At 26.2% G+C, this 25,195-nt stretch overlaps 1 protein-coding gene across 6 annotated transcripts; it reads right to left on the reverse strand.

The window, feature by feature from the left end:
• Positions 1 to 716: 716 nt before the first annotated feature.
• Positions 717 to 25,002, reverse strand: LOC129976719 (TIP41-like protein). Of its 6 annotated transcripts, none has more exons than XM_056090452.1 (8): positions 24,727 to 25,002; positions 16,595 to 16,774; positions 16,377 to 16,476; positions 16,135 to 16,266; positions 14,089 to 14,184; positions 10,046 to 10,108; positions 7,191 to 7,305; positions 717 to 768 (listed from the first exon to the last, which is right to left on the reverse strand). In XM_056090452.1, the coding sequence occupies exons 1-7, from the start codon at positions 24,891 to 24,893 to the stop codon at positions 7,219 to 7,221; spliced, it is 825 nt and encodes a 274-aa protein (XP_055946427.1). In that variant the 5' UTR covers positions 24,894 to 25,002; the 3' UTR covers positions 717 to 768; positions 7,191 to 7,218. The 6 variants fall into 6 exon arrangements, with proteins under 6 accessions (XP_055946427.1, XP_055946401.1, XP_055946418.1 ...); XM_056090443.1 differs by lacking the exon at positions 717 to 768 and adding an exon at positions 3,763 to 4,646 and having other exon boundaries at positions 7,215 to 7,305; XM_056090434.1 differs by lacking the exon at positions 717 to 768 and adding an exon at positions 3,763 to 4,646.
• Positions 25,003 to 25,195: the final 193 nt, after the last annotated feature.

Raw genomic sequence — 25,195 nt, forward strand, 5'->3', positions numbered from 1 at the left:
AGTAGTTCAATTTATGAGCATTTAATTTCACAAACCATCACATAGTTAATGAATTTAAAGCAATTGCATTGATTATATTAGAATTTTACAGCTCAAATACTTTTTAAAAAACAATAATTAATATATATATATATATATCAGATAAAATATCATTTTAATGAATTCTTTTGATATATTTTTATTTCTATTTAGTTAGATATGAAATAACTAATTTCTATCTTATAACCAAGTTTAAAAAAAATAAACAATTAAAAATAAATTGCTTTTATAGGGAGTTGAAAAACTTCACAATATTCTCTAAAATCATTTAAATTTTTTTGCTTTATTACAAATGTAGAATCAGGAAGACATCATTCATTTCTTACTTTATTATGATGATGAAATTAAGATAACCGAATTCTAATTAAGATATATTCCACAAATCTAAGTAATTTACATATTTCATGTTTTTTGGAAATTTTTTTTAAATGATTTTTACAAACTTCAAATTTCTAGTATTATAAAAAAAATATTCAACATTTGCTTGGTTTAATAAAAATGTTATATAATAATATTTAGTGAGAAAGTAAACACAATTGTAATTGAATAGTATAAAATCATGTGCAATATTTTATTAGAAGACACAAAAGATAAGTTCAAAAACAATTTCCAGGCAAGCGGAATGTTTCCCTTTTTAGTTAGAACTTAATTCTAATTTTCTTTCAGGAAATACTATTTAAAATGTCAGAAGAATATCCATCCATACAAGAAACATCAGGAAAAGTGAATCTAAACAATGATGTAAGGAAAATATAAGTATTGAAATTTAAATTATTATACTTTCAAATACAATTATACTTTTTGTTGACAGAAAATACAATGTAAGTAATATTACGTACATATACCTAAATTATATTACCATAATTGTTTTTCCTTCAAAATTAGCATTATTAATTTGCTTTTAGTAGTTCTAATATGATTTATTAATGAGCATTTTGAGATATGTGCTCACTTGGCCCAAAACAAAATTTTCTTGAGTTTTTGAAAATTTCATTAGCAGAATCTCAGATAATAGCAATAATGATAAGTCTGAATGATGACACGGCAGATCTTTGGATCAACATTCAATTTCTTCGCAGACGCAACACAAAGTAGTGTGGATTTTCAAGCTTGGCGACGATTGGGGCATTGCCATAGAATAGTACAGCATTTTTTGCTTAAAAATATCAAGCATTGAAATTTCATGCAAAAATAATTTTAAGATCATGGAGAAATTTTTAGGGTTTAGATATTGTTTGGTAGAAATTAGAGTTAAAAAAAAAAAATTTAAAGAAAGAATTTAATTTTAGAAAGAATTTAAATTTTAGTGAAAGAATTCCTTGCTGAGCCAATGAACCCTTTACCACTCATTTTTATTGAATTATCCAAATTTAAAGATGCATCTTGAACAATTAATATTTAAATATAAAAAATAAACTTTAAATTAAACAAAAATTTAAAAATATATATTCACTAAAATAACCAAATTTATCATGAATATGAGATGAATAAAAATATATTACTTCAAATTCAGTTTCCATAACATACAACTTTTTTATTACTGGATAAATGCTTTAGATCACTTATAACGATATTTTTAAGGTCAGATTCTTAAAAACAATTTGAAGGATTCAATTCAGAATCTTAAAATACAAATTGACTTAGGTTTATTAAATTAGAGAACTATATCAGAGTTATATATGCAATATGGTATTCAATTTACATTTGAAATTAATGCCCAGTATTCTGTTATAAATCAGTTACATTTCACTCCCTGCACCTATTTTATTTTATCTATTTCCTTTCCTATCTATTTTCTTATCTTCCCCTTTTTTTTGCTTGCTTTATTTAACAAATTAATATGTATCAACAAATTATTAAACAATTTTTAGTTGACATTCAAGTCAATTTTGGAAGTCAAAGAGTTCTCATCTTGGATTCTTTTTTCTGTAATTAAATTTTTAAGGTATTCAGAAATGTTTTTTGATATTTCATTATGTTTTTAAAAGTTTCAAGATATATCCATACAAACATTTTAAAAAATAATTTTCTTTTGATTCCTCAATAACTTTTTCTAAAATGGAAAATATTTATTTTTTAAACTTAATTTTACTTTGTAGCTATTTTGGAATTTTAAACACATTTCAAAAGAAATTTACAGAAATGCTCTATGCTTAAAATTAATTTACACATTAAAAGGTTAATAAATTCATAAAATAATACCAAAAAAGAACATTTATATCAATATGAATGCATGTTTGTGAATTATGAAAGCTTTATCAAATTTAAGCACAATACAATAATTTTAATTAGGAGAATTCAGATGAATTTGACTATTCAAGAATATCAGATGAAACTGATGCCATTATAGAAAATCTCGAAAAATTACAAGAAGAAGTTACAAAAATGAGAGGTAAATATTTTCAACAAGCTATATAAATAAATTCTAAATTAAAAAAAAAAAAATCTTACATATAAAAAATTACATCAAGAAAAATGCATTTTTTTTTCTGCTTTCAAATACTTAAATTATACTCACTTGCCATGCAACTTAATTTTTTTTTATATATATAAAGCTGTATACATTAATGTAAAAATAAAGATTAGACATTATGGAAGAAAATCTATTAAAGTGGCATATTAAATATGTTTTGAAAACCTAACCTTTCTATTTTTTTACTAAACGTTTTTTGATACTGCAATGAAGTAGTATTCTTAGAATAGTATTATTTTTTTTTTTTGGAAAATACTGAATTTAAATGCAGTTTGAAAATAACCATATAGTAATTTAAATATTTTCATAAATTTCAAGAGCTTTAATAAATGATAATAAAACACAAAGTGTGTGTGATATAATGGAGGAAGTATTTCCTTTGTCATGTATAACTTATTAGGAAATTTATTCACTAAAATAGAACTGACAGTATATTTTGTCTCACCAGTAGAGTGAGTCAAATTGAATGACAAGGAAAAGTGTAAAAAAAAAAACTGTAAATGGAAATTACTCAGTCACAAGACTTTCAGAATTTCTGAGAATTCATTATGTTCAAAATGCATTCAAATTTATAGGCATCTAACATTTTAAATATAGAATAAATAAAATTTACATTAAAAAGTAGGAATAAGTAGTGTTCATGCTTACAAAAACTTTTATAATGAAGCAAAAAAAAAAAAAAAAAAAAAAAAAAAAAGTGTAAAAACCCTATAAATTTTATTAATGTAATTCAATCAATGTTCGAGAGAAAAGATTCCATTTTTATTCAAAGCTTTCAAAGAATAGTCATTAGAGAAATAAATAATAACTTAAAATATGCATTTAATTTATTCATAGTTAATTTTTTTCAAAAAACAATACTAAAATAGATAATAGGTTCTCTTCTTTGTCATAACAAATACACTTTTAACAAAGTAATTTTTAAAAATTTTTAAATTATGACCAAAATTAAATAAGTAATTAAATTAATTCAATTCACAATCAAAAAAAAAACACATATCAATTTTATAAAAATTAACAAAGAATAACAATTAAAATCATAATGAAAACAAATATTGCATGCTATTTAAGTTCAAAAATAAATATTATTAAATTTCAGTTTCTGAATTTATTATATTAAAAGTAATCAATCAATACATAAATCAACTGATGCAATTCAAATATTATATTGACTCAGTACAATATTTGAATTTGAAGTAAAATAATCAAATCACATATGTACTTATTACAATTATTTAATAAGTATATACATTAAAATTATTGTTTCAAACTTCATACTATATATCTTAGAAATTCTTAATAATTTTTTCCCTAGTCGATTGTGCTGTTGCAAACATTGAACTCATCAGCAAACTTAATAACATAAATTTTGAAAGCAAAGTTGAAGAACTTGAGAAACTTTTTGAAGAATACTCAAATTCGCCAGATACATCTAATGAAGCATCACAACCAAATAAAGGATGAAAGTAAGCAATGATGAAAAAAGAATTATAACAATTCTTTAAAAAAGTTGTATTTTAAATATTGAATCAAACAGTTGATACAGAATTCATTTCTGTTGAATTAAATACAAATCAGTCTGACATTTGATTCATCTGTGAAGAAAAGAAATTGCAACAAATTTCATAAGGGTTGGTGACGGTAGGGAATAAATATTCCACAGAGGTTACTTAATTGTATAAAAGTAAATGTGTCAAACTTAAATGCTGGTAAATAAAATAAAGAAATGGTAATGGCTGGTAAATAAAAACTATGCTTAAGTAGTCAGAAAAGAGTAAAAACTTTAATTTTTAGAGACACACAAATATATGTTGAAAATACAAAAAAAAATCTTATAACTTGGCATTCCTTTGCTGCTGCCATCTCTTCTACATAAGGGATATCTTGATCTTGTTCATTACTTTCAAAACTGACAAATGGTCAGCACTTCTAAACCTGGCAAAAGATTTGTGTCATCTGTATAAATAATTGCTAGCACTCATAAGTTCATAAGTAAAATCCAGTTTTCAGCCACTTTCAATTTTAACTGGCATATATTCAGACATTCCAATTTCACTACATGCTGCCTTCAAATATGGACAGAATTGAGTCTCAATTACTTCTATTTGCATATAGTTAGGCATTGCTTCCACATCTATAGAAAAAAAAAGTTGCAGAAAACAAAGAAAATTTTCTTTTAATCTTTAACCCTAGTTTCAAAGTTCTAAAGCACAAAACATTTGCCTGCTAATTTTTAAGATGATAGAGTTTTATTATTTTTTTTAAATAGTCTTCTTACAAAGACTAGAATTTTAAGCATATGCTAGATAATTAATAAAAGATTCATTAATAAAATATTCACTGTTTCGTATCGGGGAAAAATAACTAATGATAAGACATTGGCAAATGTTGTGGTTTGTAATTAAAAATCATAAATAATTAGGTTTTTTAAAATACCACAGTTTTTTTTATTTTACTTTTATACCCTACATATACCCTACTTCTAAACATTAAAAAAGAAAGCACAAGCTTAGAAACGAGTTTCTTTTACAAATATTCTGTTATATTTGCTAAGTCAGCTAAGTTACAAAGACAATCACTTAGAGTCACATGTAGCACCTGACAACCCTATTTAAGAGTATCATCATTAAAACAAAAGTTTCCAATACAGAAGCAATTTCTAAATGGTGGAAATAATAAAACATTTATAAACTTTTCAATAATAAATTTACATTAAGTTAATTAAAATAAACAACTCTTTATTTTTATATATTTTTTTAATTCATCAAAGGTTGCATGAAATACAAACTGACATATACCCTACTTCTAAACATTAAAAAAGAAAGCACAAGCTTAGAAACGAGTTTCTTTTACAAATATTCTGACACATACAAGGGAAATATTCATTTCATAAATAAGAATAATGTAATTAATATTCATTCATTTATTAATAGCACGTGTCTTTTGTATTTTATTTAGAAAAATGCAACGAATTAAAATTATATGAATATTATATGTATAAAAAAATAAATATCTAATTATTTCATCATAATAAAAACTAGTTATATAAAAAAATCTGAAATTATGATGAGCTAAATAGGATTTAAAGACAAAAAAATATGAATCTAGGAAACTAGAAATAATAATATTAAAATATTTTTACATAATATATATATGTATATATTTGAACCATATATTCAAAAGTATTGCTTTATATTACTACACCAGAGAACAGGCACATTTATTGCTTTATACTTTTGTTTAATGTTAAAAATGTAAAACAGGAGGGGGTAGGAGAAGAAAAGAAAAGGAAACAGCCCTTATAAGTAAGAAATTTTTGAAGAAGTAAACTTTACATATAAGAAGTAAACTATTTCTTAGAAATTTAAAAAGCAATTTAAAACAATACAGATATATAAATGAAAATTCTAAAAATATTTACATAAAAGGAACTTTTAATATTTTAAATACTATTCTACATTTTACAGTTAAAAAATTATATAAAATCATCATTTGTCATTTCATTTTAAAATAAAAACAAAAATAAATAAATAATTTAAATAATAGATGCCCTTAAAATAGCATTAATTAAAAAGAAAAGGCTGAATTTATGAATTAGCTAGAGAAATAAAAATTATTCCTATAAAACTGAATAATTTAGAAATTTGCAAACTTGATTTAGGAAAATTTTAAACGGTGATTCAATTTCTAGTAAAATTTCCAAATCAATGTTATTTTCAATTAAAATAAATAAATTTTTGTGATCTATATTTCTAAACTGATAACACAGATTTTAATAAATTTAAATATGAATATATTTTTCACTGACTGCAAGGAGCATGCATTTGTTAAATTAAGTTCATTGCTAATACATTTATTTCTACGAAGCTTTATACAGTTTCAGCAATTAAAATTTTACAAAAGAAACCATACAATTGTATAGATATAAGTACAATACAAATAAAATATTTTAAAGTATGCTTTAAATAATGCTATAAGTAATGTTATAAGTCAAGACAACAATGAAACATAAAAAGAATGTTAATTTAGAAATAATTACTTGTCTGCTTACACCTGAATAGATTATTTTTTGTAATAATAATTAATATTCCTTATAAATGGAAATAGTTTATATAAATTAACAGATCAGACAATTATTTAATACAAGCATATACACTTTTTTAATCCTTTTAAAATTAAATCTTTCCTTTCTGCCCTCTGATATTTTTATGCAATCAAAAAGTAATATTTAACATATTTAAGTATTATTTAACATATTTACATATACTATTCATTCTCTAAGGAATTATCAAAATTACTAAAATTCAATTCGGCTACAATGTCTTGGAAGGCATTTAATAAGACTTCAGTAATTGTGTTATCAAAAATTATGAATCAAAGTTTTTCTAAAATTTATCTTCATCTAATAGCAATAAAAGATTCAACAATTAGAAAAAAAATAATGCACTTTATTAATAATACTTTCAAATTTACTTCAATTATTTCATAAAGATCTTTAACTATTTCTAATGTTACAAAGTTTAAAAAAATTATATATTTATAAATATTTAATATTCCTTCAAAACGAGGATATATAAATTAATGTTTGCAATTTATTTCTATAATGAGGTATGAAAGACAATAACAGATGTTTAGAGGAATAAATGAACCTTTTAGTTTCATAATAAAATATATTTACAGGATGATACAGAATATCTGTTACATGATTAGAATTCAATTTTTTCATTTTCATATGACACTGTGCTCAGATGATCCCAAAGGTCCGCAGGAGTATTCAGTAGAGCTATGCTTACCTAGATTAAATGAATAAAATGAAATAAATGTATAAATAGAATTTATGTTGCATTTTAAAAGAAGATATTAAAAAGATATATAAAATGAAAATGCATGGGTAATGTATGAGCTCTTCGTCAGAAACAAGGAGTGCTGTAAAAGATGTGCCACCAGCAGGGGTGGACTTCCAAAAATGTTTGTTCTTATACACTCTTTAATACAATCACGGAAATTACAGATTAGGTTTGGCTTGGAGTGGCATGATTTTTAAGAGTTTTACAGTAATGGAAATTGGACAAAATAAGAGGAATGCCCCCTTCTGATTTTCAAATATAGAGACACAATGGAGTGCTTTGTAACACAACAAAGAAAAACAAGATCTCTTTTCAATGGTATTCTTTTCCCTTAAAATTAAAAACAAAATTTGATAAAGATCCAAAATGTTGGTAACAAAAACACATACTAAATTTCATTTAATTAAAATCATTACAATTTTGAGTTATTGTATTCATATACATGCTAACATTAAGATGGTCAATTCATAGACAAAATGATCCAAAATTTGATATAGAACTGCAGTTTTGTTGACAAAACTGTGTACCAAATTCATGCACACATTTAATTTCTATTGATGGATATTGTCCAAAATTTGATAGAAATCTATAAATTTGATGCAAAAATCACTTAGCAAATTTCAGAAATGAATTTTTGTCCTATCAAGTTAACAGATTGACAATTGTAATTTTAGAAAAATGTGCTTTTCCGATTCAAAGATGTCTACAATACATAGATATGTCAAAATTTTTGACTATTACAATACTTTGTCATACTTTATATGCCATTCAGGGTTATTAATTGTCAGTATGTTCTATTCAACCGAAAATCTTACATTGGTTTTTAATAATAAAATAGTATGCATTTTTAGAATTATTGAGCAGGATTCTCAATATATGCCATTATTAGTTAATCAGACTGTTACTCAAAAAATGAATTAAAATTTTCTCTTAGAAATAATTTATTATAAGCTAAACGGCTAATTTATAATAGACAGATTCATTCATATAATTCATAATAAGTAGAAAGAGCATTCATTATGTGAATATTAAGGCAAAAGGATCAAAAATATAAAACCATGAGCATATTTATGAGCATATGAGCATGTATAAACCATGAGCATATGAGCATAAAGGCAAGAAGGATAAGTTCCAATCTTTCCTGCTGCAAATAGGATGGCTGCTTAGCTCTGCAACTTCAATAATGTATATTTTCCAATAAATACAATATTTCCTATTAGTCATTATGCCAAAATAAACAAGTTTTTTAAACATGTTGATCTGCAGGGAGAAACCACATTAAGTATTCATTTGATAAGAGCCGATTTCATAACAAAACAACCTAACTTTTAAATATACTGATTTTGATTGTTTTTTAAAAAAACTTGTGGACTTTTTTAAAAATTAGTGCTTTTTTCAACAAGCTATATAATTTCAAAAATTCTCTCTATTATGGTGAGTTTTTAGTCAACATTTATATTTGTTCTTAAGAAAAGAGGAAAATAAATGATACAGTATTTTATTTAGATTTAATATTTTATATTATCATAAGTATGTTATATATAATTACAAATCAATTAATTACTATTATATCTACAATAATATAAAAATGATAAATACATAAGTAAATAATAACAATAAAAGTAAATATTCTGATTAGTGAAACTTTGTTACTCCTCTGAATACCAGGTACAATCAAGTTTAAGCTATATCACTCAAAGAAAAAACAAGGATAATTAAAAATATAAATTAAGAATTCTCTAAATAATTTATTTTCTAAACATATAACATAGCGAACTCATGAGAAAAAACTGATTAAAATGCAAGTTAGATGAAAAAATGCAAATAATTCATTATCATATCACTTTTCTAATTATGCAAGCGAAACTTTGTTGAAAGAAATTAGAAACTTTCATTTCATTGCTAATGCACACTATTGCATGCATTATTCAAATGATAAAATTTGCTTGAAGAAGAAATTTTCAGAAGGGGGCTGGGGACAGCAGAAACAGAAAAAGTTAAGATAACAAATATCTAAGTTAATCATAAAGATATACATCCTTTTTATTTTAAATCTATAACTAATAATAATTTACTACACTTTAACGCATAACCTGCCTTATGAAAAATGCATCATTTTTAACAAAACTTACCCTTTTTTGGAAGACAAGAATATAATCAAATTTCATTCATGTGATTTAAAAGGAATTCAATAAAATATTTATACAATGTTCAGTAAATATACACTTTAACAAATCAGGAATAATCAAAAACTAAAACTTATGAAACTATTTATTGAAAAAATAATCATTGGTTTGAATTCCTGCCTGAAAATGATCTTTGATAAAGTCTTCAAGACAGATTCATTTTTTATTATTCTATTTATTAACACACAATAATCTTATTTAATGTTTATCTACTTTAACGGATTAATTTATCTTAAATTATACAAAAAATATTTCAAATTTTGAGCTTCTATTTTAAACATTCCAAAAGATAATATTCATCAAGATTTACGAATAAAATACCACCTGAAAAATGATATTACATTACTATTCATATTTATATCAATCAGACAAAAAACATTATTATGATTAAGAAGCAAGTCATTTTTAAAAAGAAAACTGAAAATTTTATAGACAACAATAAGACATGACAAAAGGCAGGAGATTCATATATACTATTATTTGTATCACCAATAACTTACTTGTAGATCCTTTATCTTATTTTCTTTTGCTGTATGTTCCCTTAAAAGGTAATTCTTTCCAATCTGTAAAATACATTAAGCACAATTAAACATCAAAAATAATTTTTAATGAACCCAAAACAACACATTGATTATACAAGTTTATATATAAGCTGAAATGCCTACTGACAGAATCACAAGGTTTCAAACAACAAAATTAAGTTAAATTGTATGAATTAAATCCATGTTCAGAGATAAATAAATAAATTATTAATAATAATGTATGTATAATTACAAAACAAAACAAAATATTCTAAGCCTCATTTTACTAAACTATTTTTGAACTATTTAATAGAAATTCTTATGTAGAAAACCATTCAATTTTTAGTACAATAGAGATTCAATTATCCTAATTATACAGTGACAGTTAGGGCTCTCAGAAATTAAATTAAAAATTTAATTACAAAATTATATTTAATTTAAATATACAAGCAGAAGAAAATTGTAAATAATAGATAAAAAATTAAAATGAAATCTACAATCGCAAATTTCAAGTTATCACGTGAGAGCATTATTAAGTCATTATTTGTCTTAATTTAAGTCATTAACCAGTTTAAACCAGTCTGAAACAATCACGAGACATCTCTATCCCCCCCTCTCACTCTGTCTATATATAATGATAATTTTTTTATACTTTATTTCAATTTTTCTAGCTGATAAACAAAGTTTGGGAGCTCGACCGATTTTGAGATGACAGCAGATGAAATAACAGCTAAGATGTTACAGTTCTACGTCAACCTTTTAAAAATGCATCTGCTGTCAAAGAAGCATACATAATATTAAAGCAATACTGGTAAAAGCAGGTCAACCTTTTAAAAATGCATACATAATAATAATGCAATACTGATAAAAACAAGTAAAAAAAATATATGCGATTAAAAGACGATGATGAAAATTGCCTTTTATGCTTTACTCATAGTCTACGCGATTTTGAGCTTCAATATTCTTTGCCTAAGCGATTTCGTGCTTCAAAACTCCCTATCCAAAACAACATCATGTTCTCACATGATAATATAAGAATTACATAAAATAGACACAGCATAAATAATTATGATAAATAAATTCTCATTACCACATACATTAATATTAAAATTACACAAGAACAATATAATATTGTGCACCCTATTTTAATTGCTAAAAATAATTTTCTTTGCTTGAGGAAAGATGAAGCCACTAACTATCTTTCATTATTATTTTCTTCATTTTGACTTTTTTCCTTTTTTTTAAAGTCTATTTGGATAACTGCGCTACAGGTAATTGATCAAATTTAATTTTCAGAAGTATTTTTGCATGTGATTAATACTAAATAAGCAAGAGAAAAATGTTTATATGTTTCCTAGATAATCATGGTCATTAAAATAAACTAAAAGCCTCCAAAAAGAATAGAATTATATTTTCTGTTTACAATTCAATTGTATTTTTGTTTTTGAAAACAATATTTAGGCAGAATGGATTAATGCACAAATGGACACTTAATGCCATCACATTCCTCTTGATTAGATTTAGTTTTAGGTTAACAGTCTTTTTTCAAGCTATTCCAGGAAGTGTCCATCAGTGGAGGAAGTGCTATTTCAGCTTGTCTTGCTGTTTTCAGTATTTGTTTAGCAATGAGGTGTCTAATTCTGCTATATTTTAAGCTAGTAAATAAAACAATAAAACTGTCCAAAAATGAAAAATAAGGACAATAAGAACAAACAAATATACTGAAGCAAAATAAAATCTAACAAGACTAAAAATCTTTTGCATAATTACTGAATTAATATAATTCGATTTATAAAATGTCATGTACCACCTATTTTTTAAAATCAGTTATTTACAATTTAATGAGGTCACAGGACGCAGAATTTACTTCATCCTGACCTACTTAAAAACATTATTTTTAATTTAGAGATTTCTGAAATCCAAACTTAATTTGTATTTTCAAAATGAGCATTGAAAGTTTAAGATACACTGGTTCAGAAAATTTAAAAAAAAAAAAAAAAAAAAAATGAAATACAATATATGCATAAAGTCTAGTCCTGATTCTAAAAAATTACTGATCAATAATTGTTACATTTAAACATGTATTTATTTTTGTAAATTACTATAATAAATTGTGATTAGACCAATTAGATTTAGCAAATTTCAACTTGTGCTCCCTTTGTAGCTTAAAGAAAGCCAAGCTCTTGTCTAGTCCTTTACATAAGTTGTCCAATATTTGTTATATAACACTAGACATAGCATCTATTGCCCAAGCCTTGAATTTTGATTATCATAAAATAATGTAATAAACATCTATAACAATTTCTAAATTCCTTTGAATTGAAAAGGCTAATTTCATTTTATGGGATCATAAAAACATTACACCTTTTCTCCTATTTCATTAAAAAAAAAAAAAATTATTCACTCTTTCATGAATGAATTAGCTGTAGTATTTGTTCAATAATTAAAAAATAGAGAAAGAGAGAGCTATGCAAAAATATTTTTAAAAAATTACATTACTATCTTTCACAGTTATTTCATTTTAATGTTTTGTAATTATAGCTAAATAGAAAAAAAAAAAAAAAAAAAAAAGAGTAAGTGCTCATCTTTATCTCTGTTCTTTTAATAACTTTTTAAGAAGAGTAAAATTACTCTTAATGCATTAAAATCAGAAGAGAATTTCTTACATTTTAAGTTTTGATATTTCCACTTCACAGTAATAAGGTGAATATCACATTATAAACTATTTGAATGATAATGAAAAGACTTAGGAGAAATTTTTTGTTGTTTCTTTAATTTTTTTCAAAAAAGTATAAAAACAACAAATAATTTAGTTTAATTTTATGACAGTTATACTATCAAATTTCATTATTTAAATATATAGCTCATTAAAGAAAAGTTCTCAAATATTCAAGCTCATTCTAAATCCTAAAATAATTTTTTTTTTCAATTCTGAGAACTGATAATCTTTTTTTTTATGTCATAAAGTTTTTTTTCAGTTCTGTTAAAAAAAAAAACATTTAGCAATTTTTAGTAAATTATTAGTGGTTACCAGACAAATAAAATCCTATTTGTTTGACAACAAACATAACAAATCTAATTTTTATCTACATAATAAAATTATTATTTTTTTAGAAATGTTCTTAGTGTGAAAGCAGCAACTGAAATGTAAATCTACAAAATTATGCTATTTAAAAATGCTTGCTCACTAAAACAGATGAAATGAATTTGATTTAAACTAAATCAAGTCATTCAAAACATATTTTAAAAATCAATTAATAATTATCGTATTAATATTAATTGTTCTTAAGTGTTTCATAAAATATTCAAAATGTTACTAGAGTTTATATTTCATAACATTTATCGATGACATTATGATCATACATAGAATTAGAACATAAGTTATTTATAACTTAAGCTCAGAATGAATCCATAATAAATATTAATATTTACTTATCAATATAAACTTCTTTGTGGTGTTCAAAATACTTATGAATAAACAATAATTAAAGTCATTAAATTATTTTTTATACTAATTATACTGTTTATTATATTATATTATACTAATAATATATATTAGTATAAATTCATTTATATAAATAGCTATTAATTTTAGCTATGTATATTCACCTATCTAATATTACGAAATAATATACTAGAAAAATATAAAGATTCTAATGAGAATATTATTCAATCAATATGAACTCATACTATTATTATAAAAAGATATATTAAGAAGAAAAATTTAGAAAATTTTTAAACACTAATTTTGTTTCAGAATAAATAAGTAAAAATTTATATATATAATAAAGAATTCTTTTAATGTTAATAAGTAAACAATATTACAGAAAAATTTAGAAAATTTTTAAACACTAATTTTGTTTCAGAATAAATAAGTAAAAATTTATATATATAATAAAGAATTCTTTTAATGTTAATAAGTAAACAATATTACAGATGGAAATTACATTCTTTTTTGAAAGTTACAGCAGTCTGTGTATTTAAAATCAGCCTTTTAAACTTAAAATGAATAAAGTACTAACCTCATGAAAAATTCGAGTATCGATTATTCGCACCAGCACATTATCCACTCTTAAGAAAAACCTCAGAAGTATTAAGAAACTATCGGGCATAATCCTCTATAAAAGACAAACCTAACATTTAAAAAAGGGAAACATTTTTACTGTAGAATAATCAATTTCATTACTCATGATGTTATTAAGGATTACTTAAAAAATAATAACTTGTAAATAATATAATATATTTAAAAATATAGAATTGATTTACATTTTCTTCAATGAATATTTTCTCATCCTAAAACTACAACTCAATTAAAATTCAAATCAATACTATTCATTTATGATAAAGAGGATGAGTAGATTAAGAATTGAACTCAATAAAAAAAAAGAAGAAAATGTATTTCATTTTCACTTTCAGAAGGAAAAGGAGGAGTGAAAATGTTTTTTAAAAAATATATAGGGAAATTCAACGGATTCTTTTAAAACTAAAAATATTCATTCACATGGACATTTTTGCCAATGGACTTTTACTGGCATAACTAATTCTATTTTATAAAATTCTAGTTGCTAGTATTATTAAAAAAATATTTTAAAATTATTCAAAACTAATTATATTTAAAAATTACTTGCATGACATTTTCATTTGTTTAGATTTCTCTTTAATTTTCATAGTCAATTATAGTCATTTTTAACTTGGCTTTTAATAAATTTTACTTTATTTAAACAACAATTAGGCAAGTAAACAAAACAATATTAGAGAGCAATGATGTTTACTTTGTTCATTATATGTGTGATAAATTTGATATTTTTTGTTAAAAAAATGTTCTGTACTAATAATAATCAAATCATATTTTAAATCAAATAATAAACTATACTAGAAATTAAGTACACAGAATACTTTAAAAATTAGAAGATAATAAATGATTTTTGCAATCATCTTGGATATCAGGGCATGCAGAATGTTAGAAGTAATACAATAACATATTTTCTTTTGTATCACTCAATCAAAATTCTCAGATAATTGTATAGTTCCAATAATTAAGTCAAAGTAATTTTTATTTATAATTCTAAATAGGAAAATGTGACATAAAATTGAGCAAAGTATACAGAAATACTCGAAATCTTTTAATACATTAGCCCATTAAAGTCTAGTGTTCTATTTATGGGATAGTTACATTTAACTTCTGTGTTTTATTCATGAATTCCTTATTTCTTTTTTACTTCATATAACAAGAGAATATCTATTCCTAATTTTCAAAGCATCTGTCAATTTACTCCCCATTAGCCATATCTTGAAGTCAAAATTTTGCCATTAACAATTTTTGGATAATTAAAATATTTATACAAAAATTTATTTAGAATTTAATTCAATTATTTATTTACAACTGTCTTCATCTTGGTGCTTTTTATATTTAGAAGAATTCTATTGAAATATACTTTTAAAATTAAACTGGACAATGATTTTGCTTTTCTAGCTATATATATATATAACCAAATCAGTAAAAATACCAAGTCAATATTAGCGAAAAGAACAAACATAGAATCAAAAAGGAAGAAATTACAAATCTGGCCTGAAGACTTTCTCAAGGGTCACCCTCAGGACGGGATGGTTTATCTCTAAGGCCTCAATTTCAGGGGACTTTCAGGTCATGAGGGGTCAATATTGTTGGACAAAGTCAGACCACCAACAAAAAAAAAATCCCTTGTTTGAATCCCTGTCTTAGGGTGACCCTTGAGAAAGTCTGCAGGCCGGATTCTTCATTTCTTCCTTTTTGGTTCTATATTTATTCTCTAAATACAATTGTATCTTTTTTAGTTTTATTCAGAAATAATCTTTAATTTCTTTAGTTTGTTTTCAGGAATAAATTTTAATTTTAATTAAAATTTCATAATGCATATATTTTTAATTTTCTTATATATATATAAATAATTACCTTTAGAAAAAGGGTTTACAAAATTCATTTTAATTTGCCAAACTATTTTTTATTTAAAAAAAAAAACAAATTCAAAACAATTTACTTAGAAATTTTACTGCATTAATAGAGTAAGCTTATATTTTAAAAAGTCTACCATTTTAACTGAAAGTTGAGCAGTTCCATTATCAGCCAGTTCATCTTCAAATAATATAATGTCCTGATAAAATAAAATTTTGGATTTCACTTTCAATTTCTCAACATTGATTCGCTCTTCTGTTGGTGTCACCTAAAAAAATAAGTTATGTTATTAAAATTATTTTCAAGAGCAAGAAACTATTTTCCAGATTATTACACTTTAAAAATTTTTTGGAATGAATTAGAAAAATTTAAGCTTACTTTGAAAATTTCAGTACCTCCAAATAATGTTCCTTTATAACGAGTAGTGTAAGTCCAATCGAATGGCTTTACTACATCTTTTATTTTACAGTCTTCCACTCTGTAATTAAAACAAACATTATGAGACAGAAAGAAATTGCAGTATTAAAAGTATGCAGTATTAAAAGTATAAAAGTATGCAGTATTAAAAGGATATATATAAAAACTAATAAACTGACCTTGATTCTTGCCAGGCTTCAGCCACAGCAACTTTCATGACATCATTTTTACTGTCTACTAATTTCAATGCATCTAAAGCATTGAATTCTATTCCAAAACCATTATCATGTTCTAATTTTAGGCTATTGCTGGCAAATAACATTTCTGGTAATTGTGGAAGTTCAAGTTCTTTTTCATACCTACATGAAAGTGAAGAAGAATAAATAAATAAATAAAATCTCACAATATTTATCCTAATTCATTTTAAAATTCAATAAAATAAAATTTAACAAAAATTCAATTTATCTTCTTCACTTTTAGGAACCTATGACCATCAGTAGTACTACTAATTATAGTTTTCATTTTCATTAATTTTTCTTTTTAAATTTGAACTTTACATGATATTTTCATTTACAGTATCAGGGGTGTTTGTGGGACCCCAAAAAATCCCCTGAAACTTTTACGGACTTACTACCGGCATTTTGGAGTTTCGAGAAGGGGGGGGGGAGAGAGAGAAATGAAAAATTACAATTATGAAATATTGAATGACCTAATTATAAAAGTTCAATGAATTACTTTTTTTGCAAAATTAATAACCATAAATTTTCAAACATATAAACTACTACATTTTATGCAAATATTTTACATTACCTGAATTAATTCTTTAAAAAAATTATCTAATTTCTGCTGCTTTTTTTTATTTTCTGATGTTTGTGGGCTTGTCTTTCTTTTGTGGTGAACTTCATAATTGCAGGAAGATTGACTTTTATTTTCCTCATTTACAGTTGAAGAAATTTCCTCGAGAACTGCACATGCAGAGGTAGAAGCAGTTTGCTTTTCTGCTAATGTAGAAGGTTTTTCAGAGACTTTTATAGGTGACTCATCCGAAATACATGTTTTTAAGTCCTCTTGATATGTTTTCCAACTTCTGTTCATATTCAGTAAGAGATCTTTGTGAATTGGATCAGTCATTGGATTTTTTGAGCCATATTTTTCACATGAGGTTTCTTTAGAAGCCATTAAATCATATTTAATTGCACTGCATCTAGGGAATCAATCTTAAGAGAGGTTCTATAGTCAGTGACAAGTGTATCCATTAAGTTGAATGCACTTTCCACTAATGGGCCATGGAAGCAGCTAAGGCAGGCTTTGACCAATTTAGCCAATCTTTTAAATTAAAAACTTTAGACCAATATTTATCAATTGTACACTTGACTTGATTTCCACTTTCATCAGATGTGTAGAGCATTTCTTTGGTGATATCAATATCACTCTGGTATAACCTTATTTCAGCTTCTACTTTTGACTTTTCATTATCACTAAAAATATGGGACATAAAAGATGATAATTTTTCAAAAGCTAATATTGTACTGGTTTTACCTCTTAGCTCTGAATCTAATGCTGTAAAACTAATTAGATATGAATTTTTAAGGGGTAATTTCTGTTTCATATGCTGAAATTTCAAAGTGAAATTCTCTTGCGTACATAAATAAAAAAATATTTCAATAAGAGAAACGAAAAATTTACACGTGCATCAATAAATGAAACGAAAATTTTACACAGCGGAGAAAAAAAAGTTGCGAAGCGATCAATGACAAATAGCTAATACGGCGAAAAATCCCCCTTCTCTACTTATTGGCGCCATGCCAGGAGAGATAAGACCTTTGAACCCAGAGTCACGTGATCGCACATCTGGTCGCGAAGTCTCTCCCTTTTTTTTCTGCCGCGCCTACTTGCCGAAAAGAATCCAGAAGAGAATATCCGAGAAACGGGGGAATGAGTCATAACTCGCAATAAGGAAAGAACAAAAAAGAAGTTTTCCCCCCCTTTTCACGCATTATCACTGCCTTTGGAGAAAGAAAGGAAAAGTTTTCACCACACACGCTGACCTTGCGTTTTCTGCTTTCAAAGCAAACAAAATCGCCCAGATCAAAATAAATAATTCATTATTATTCCTACTTCCTTTTGAACGACGATCCCCGGAATTTCCGGGTATCGAAGTTCAAAATCCCCGGAATTCCGGGGTTTCCCCGGAGCACAAACACCCCTGCAGTATGTATTATAAAGTAAAGGCCATCATTATTCCAGTTAAAAAGCCTAACAAGAATTCTTCCTCCCCTGAGGATATTAGACCAATAGCACTTACATGTACAACTAGCAAGGTAATAGAAAAAAATGATCCTTATTCGTAATAATTCTTCCTAAACCAAAACAATCTTATGCCTTGTGAGCAATATGGCTTTCGAAGGGGCCACAGTAACACTGATGAAGTTCTTTACTTTGCACAGACTATCAGAGATGCTCATAACCACAAGCCAGATCTCAGATTATCTACAACAGAAATTTATCAAGGTTAGGTTCAATAAGACACTTTCAAACAATTTTCATCTTAGCCAAGGTGTCCCACAGAGTACAGTGATTAGTCCAACACTATTCTCTTTGTTTTTAGCAGGTGCAGAAAAAGTTATCCCTTTTGGAACACACATTGGTATGTTTGCTGATGACATTGCGCTTTGGAGCTCTGGATTCGATATAAACCTTCTAGAGTCTAAATTTAATGAGTCTTTGAAGGCCTTGACCGAGTTTGCTGCAGAACTTAAATTCAAATTTAATCCTGCCAAATTGATTACCACCTTTTTTACAACCAATAAACACTTATACAACTACAAACCAAAATTGATGCTTGAAAATCAAGAACTTCCATATGAAAAACACCCAAAATACTTAGGATTTGTTTTGGAATCTGAGCTTACAAGTAATAAGCAAATTGATTACATCGTCTCAAAAGCAAGAAAACGATCAAACATCCTTACTACCCTTAGAACTACTTATCTAGCTATCATCAGACCTTTACTTGAATATAGATTCCCAATTTATTGCTGTGCCTCCAATTCCAACTTGAAGAAACTTGAACAGGTAAAGCTGAGTGCAGCTCGTATAATAACTGGCCTGAAACGAAGTTGCCCCTCAGATATTGTCCTTTATGAAGCCGACCTGAAACCTCTTCGTGTTAAGAAGACATGCTAACCTTATCAAATATTACAATAAACTTTCCAGTTATGGCATTCAAAATAACACCTCAAAATACCTAAGTAATTAGATTAATCTCCAGAGACTCAAGAAAAATAGTCCCTTTAGTCAAGTCTTGTCTCAGAATGTAATTCCTAAAAATGTAGAGCCACATTCTCTTCACTCCTGTATGAATCCAACTGAAGAACTTACCAGGGTTCGCTTTTATTTCAACCTCCCTGTTCCCATTAATAAAAATGAAAATGCGACAGAACACCTTAGACAATTGGCCTTAGAAGTCATTCAAAAGATGTCATTAACTGGCCTTAGAAGTCATTAATAATTAAATGTGACATTAAATTGCATACTCATGGCAGCAAATTGACAATTTTGCAAGTAGTGGCATCTATATTGTAACTCCTCAGTCTAGTTTTTCTCTATGCCAACGAAATCTAGACTTCTGTTAAATTTTTTAGAAGTGAACTTCTAGCAATCGATGAGGGACTTACGACCATTTTACATAAAAATAATTATAAGAACCTTTGGATTCTTACTGATAGCCACAGCTCAATGGAACACCTTAACAATTGGACCTATGTTGGAGATAAAGCAAGTTTGTCTATTCTTCAGAAGTTGAAGCTGATTTCTCTCCAACATGATATTCTTTTCCAGTGGATCCCATCTTATGTGGATCTACTTGGTAACGAAATAGCAGACTGGCTTGCAAAGAAAGGAAGGCGAAATTCCTAAATAAGAATTGGATGGTTCCCCCTACTCGATTGGTATAGGGCCAATAAGCCGGGCCAGTCCTTTATTCTTCATTGTGATAAAAAAACCAACACTTGCCTGTCACGCCTTGCCAATGGCCACCTTAAATGTCTTCTTTTCTCAGGGTGAAAAATCTTACCCTCTTTGCCCGAAATGTTGCCAACATCAGGCCTCAGCTGAACATATTCTAGACTGTTTAGGACTTCTTTGGGGAGAAATTTATTCTTCTCCCTTCATCGTTTTTGACTTTCTTCTTGTCAACGGATTTTTGGATTTGGATAAGTCAGGCCATGGAGATTAGTAAAAACAACAACAACAACAATTATAGAGTACATATATATTTTTCCCACTAGGTATAATGATTATACAAACACAGACTAAATCTTTGTGCTTTATATAAAATTTTTACAACAGTCTAATGGAAATAGAAATGAAATTTATTTGTAAGTCAAGGAGATTCTATATTATAAAACAGAGCTTATTGAATTGTTACTACTACTTTTCAGTCCAAATATTTTTTAAAAATAAAATTTAATAATTAGGTAAAAAAATTTTCTACAACCTCAACTGTAGGCTTAAAAAAAATAAGAAAATAAAATATACAAGAAATTTTGACATTCACATTTGATGCATTTGTTTGATAAACTTTAATAAAGAATTTTGAAAACAGTTTCATAATTTGATTTTGCAAAATTAATACTCAAAATATAACAAAAGCAAAAACAAGGAATTTTTTCATGATTTAAAATTTATTCTATGTGATTCTATAATGGGTTGCAATTCAAATTTTTTAACCACTACAGTAAAATTTTAATAGAAACAATTCTATCCAGCTGCTTGTGCAAAATACACATGCATGAAAGGCAGCTCAAACAGTCAAATAGCTGCACCATATTTAATAAATTGCCAGCTTGTACATTTTCTACTATTAGATGAGTAAGTTACTTGAAACAAAAACAGACAAGTCACAATGCATGACTTTTTAGTAATACGTGATGTGCTAGGATAGAACCTGGGACCTTGTGGTTAGCAGTCCAGTAACTAAACCATGATACAAAAGCGTACGCTCATGTAGCGGAGTTGTTAACTGGCTTATATGCTATTCACCACAGTACTCTTCCTCCAGTGAGTCGGAGGTGAGACGAACGATATGACTGTTGAGTTGTGATGTATTGAGTTATTAGCTGTTGTCTAATAGGCCAGTAGCCAGTTGAATAGCGAGTGTGTGTGGGTGAGTGGTTGCCGCTGCTGCTGCACCAAGTAAGTCTGGCGACTTTGTTTGCTGCGTCAAGTTAGTCTGACGACTTTGGTTGCGGGTAGATGGCGCCACAACAGCTGTTACGAAGGTTCATTGTCCAAGGTCACCAATTTAGTGATATGGAATGAGTGAGGATAGAACCTGGGACCTTATGGTTCACAGTCTAGTAACTAAACCATGATACAAAATGCAAACACTTTTCTAAGATATTTATACAGATTTTATTGCTATTTTCTTAGAATTACTTTCTTCTACACATTGTTAAAAAAATATTATGACTATTAAACATAAACAAAGATAGTACAGATATTTTAATCATTAAAATATGATCTACGATAATTATAACTTTCAAAAAGGGGATTTTAACAGTAAAATAAGAAAGTGCTTTCACATCTTTTCCAACAATAAGACATTTTTTTTTCTCTCAGTTGTCCATGAAATGACTATTTTTATTCATCATCATTAACAATCAAACTACCAAACATAAACAAAATAGCAAACTAGGACACAAGAAATAAAATAACAAGCTTAAGTGATTAGGAAGAAACAGATCCTCTAATGAGAAGGAATGAAATTCTAGAGGCCTATCAATTCAACAGATGTACCAATTTATAAATAAAAGTTAAATTCTATAAGAAAAAAGTCAAGATACCAGAGGTTAAAATGTTGTGTAACACAAATCTTAATTGTTCTCTCTCTCTAAATATATATGTATACAAAGAGAAATAGCATGATTATTTACAATTAACATTATCTTTTCTTCCTTTCTTCTTTTTTGAAATAGAAAATTGTAAGAATATTAGGAGAGTATAGCAAATTCACTTCAACATTATTTTTTGAACAAAAAGATAAATTACAATCTAAGCTTCTCCTATTCAACTCTAAATTAAAAAGCAATATCCAGATACTAATACTTTTGTAAGTATTAGTATTTTACTTGAAGTGAAAAATATATAAAAAGAGTTATGATTGATAAAAAGGGAAAAAAGTGGAAATCGAAATAGCGACGCAGAATAACGCACGAAAGAAAAACATATAAAAAGTATCAATTCAATATTCAATACATAGGAAAAATTATCAAAACTATAGGCCAACTAACTTTTTTATTCATTTCAAAATATTTATAAAAGTAAAACTAACTGAATATGATTCTCCCTAAGGCATTTAAAAAAATATATTGTCCAGGACAAATTTAAATGCATGTAGGGCAAAAAAAAAAAAAAAAAAAAAAAAAAAAAAAAAGAGGGGGGAGAGCCTATGTTTTATTGTAAACATATTCCATGAGCATATTTTAGCAACTTTTAGTCAATGGATCTTTCTAACATATCACACTTCTGATGACTGGCTTCTTTCATTCTGTTTTTTTTTTATGTGTTTTTCATTGACATGTCATAATTTGTTTTTGTATATCAATCACATTGGTACAACAAACAGTTCCATTTTGTTTACAAGATTCAGATACGGAAGAAATTTTTGAGACCTGGGATCTCATTTTTTTAAAGACGAATATTTCTCTGCAAACTTGCAACTTTGTCAGATATTTTCTTTGTAGAATCCTTTGCCACTAGCTTTTCCCTTAAACTTAATTATTTATCATTTTTTTTTGCTAAGAATTTCTACTATGTAATTCCTTGCAGCTGAATTTATGTTTTACAGAGATTTGTAGCCATTTTATCTTTAAGATAGTCCTTTTAAACAATTGAACTGCAAAATTTTTTTAAAGCATAAAAAGATAAAAAATTTTTAAAAAGAAAGCAGAAAACCATGGATTTGTGAGAAGAATCGCATCTCTCTCTCTATATATATATAATTTAATAAGAAGAAAATATAGTCAAACAATTATTTTCATACAATATTCTCTGCCTTGATGAAGATAAAATAATCGAATATGTGCTAAAAAAAGAGAAAAGATAATGATGAGGAAGTAGAAGCTGAAACTGCTAATGATACCAAGACCAAGAAAGCTATATGCAAGGAAGTAGAATATTTGCAGAATTATACAATCTTCATACAGAATTATACAATTTGCAGAAGATACAAATTCTTGTCATCTATATCAGTATATGAAGTACTGAAGTTTCATTATATCTATCATGAATTATGCAAAAAGGCAAACATTTGAAATTAAATGTCAATATGCTAAAACCTGGATAACTTGCATATTGTGATACATTTAATAATTTTAAAACTTAGCTTATTTTTTCTTGAAACATTAAATCATATATTTGTGTTTTAATTTTACTTAATCTGTACATGAGTTTTGTAATTATTTAATTGCAGCTTATCAATTGAAGAACATTATTAAATATGTTGCAATTTTTATAGATAACATCAAAAATCATAAACAAATTCAATTGTCTGGAAAAGTCTGTCATCCATTATCAGTGATGTCCAAATAATATTAAAAAAAAAAAAAAAGATTATATAGTACAAGTAACAGTTATTCAAACAAAGACAATTTTCTTATTTGAGAATTAGAATATTTATTTTAAAATTTATTATTAAATAAAATTTCCAATACTGCAAATTTTCCAAAAATATTATTAAAAGAGAATGACATTCTATTTATAGTAACATCAAAAATACAATTCCATCAAATGTCATTTAATGAGCCAATTTTAAGTAACAATGAAATTACATATACATAATTCAACAAAGGTAATTATGAATTTCAGCTATTCTAATTAGTTCAGTCACAAATTAAATCTTTGGGAAAAAAACATTTAATTCTAAAAATTGTAGAAATGTTTAAAAAAATTAAAGAGTTGAAATATGGCTATAATATAAGATTTTGGACATATTTAATAATTGATAAATTATATTTGTGACGTTCATAATACATCGGTATATCATCATAAACAAAAAAAAAAAAAAAAAAAAAAAAAAAAAACGCTGCCCAAATTTCCCAAATGTTGCATTTAGTCGAATTAAATATTCGATGCATAACATTATTTTCAATAGTAAGATCAATATTTAAACTAAAAACTCCTATGAACTATATAAGAAATCGAAATAACTTGATTTCGGGTAAAAAGGAGCAAAATAAAAATATTGGGAAATGAAATAGACCAGCAAAAAATTTTTCTTAAAGAGGCAACATTTTAAGGAGAAACTTACAAACAAAAATCACACAAAACAGATTTGTCAACCGGCGTTCCCTCATTCTGAACATTACACTGAAGCGGTTGAGTACATCTCGATTGCAAAATATGGCTTTTATTGGCTTGTACTGTCCATTGACCAAAATTGAAAGTAGCTTTATCAACAGCCACTTTGTCACTCATATTTAAGATTATTATACAGATAAACGCTAAATATTTAAGTCAATATCAAACGAGTAATGAAAATCTGAAATTTGATCAGTGTCACGTTAGAAATTGTTTACATCTTTTTATTAAGTTGCAGTTACGAATACAAACTTAAACCACTGTGAGTCACATATTCCACAAATAATAAAGTACCTGTGTTCGGTTAAGATGCCTCAATCATTAATTATTGTTTTAATATTAATAAAGTACATAAACATAAAAAGCATTTTAGAGAAAGTGTTAGCTATAAAACCTTAGAGAAAACAAAATTAAAATGA

This window comes from Argiope bruennichi, chromosome 1 (genome assembly GCF_947563725.1).
Source record: "Argiope bruennichi chromosome 1, qqArgBrue1.1, whole genome shotgun sequence".
In the NCBI taxonomy this organism is placed as follows: Eukaryota; Metazoa; Arthropoda; class Arachnida; order Araneae; family Araneidae; genus Argiope; species Argiope bruennichi.

Excerpts from the sequence above, each read along its gene's own strand:
- LOC129976719 (XM_056090452.1), bottom strand. The coding sequence starts at position 24,893 with ATGAGTGACAAAGTGGCTGTTGATAAAGCTACTTTCAATTTTGGTCAA. Across the intron at positions 16,477-16,594 it reads GAAGCCTGGCAAGAATCAAG|AGTGGAAGACTGTAAAATAA; the intron begins GTCAGTTTATTA and ends TTTTAATTACAG. Across the intron at positions 16,267-16,376 it reads GAGGTACTGAAATTTTCAAA|GTGACACCAACAGAAGAGCG; the intron begins GTAAGCTTAAAT and ends TTATTTTTTTAG.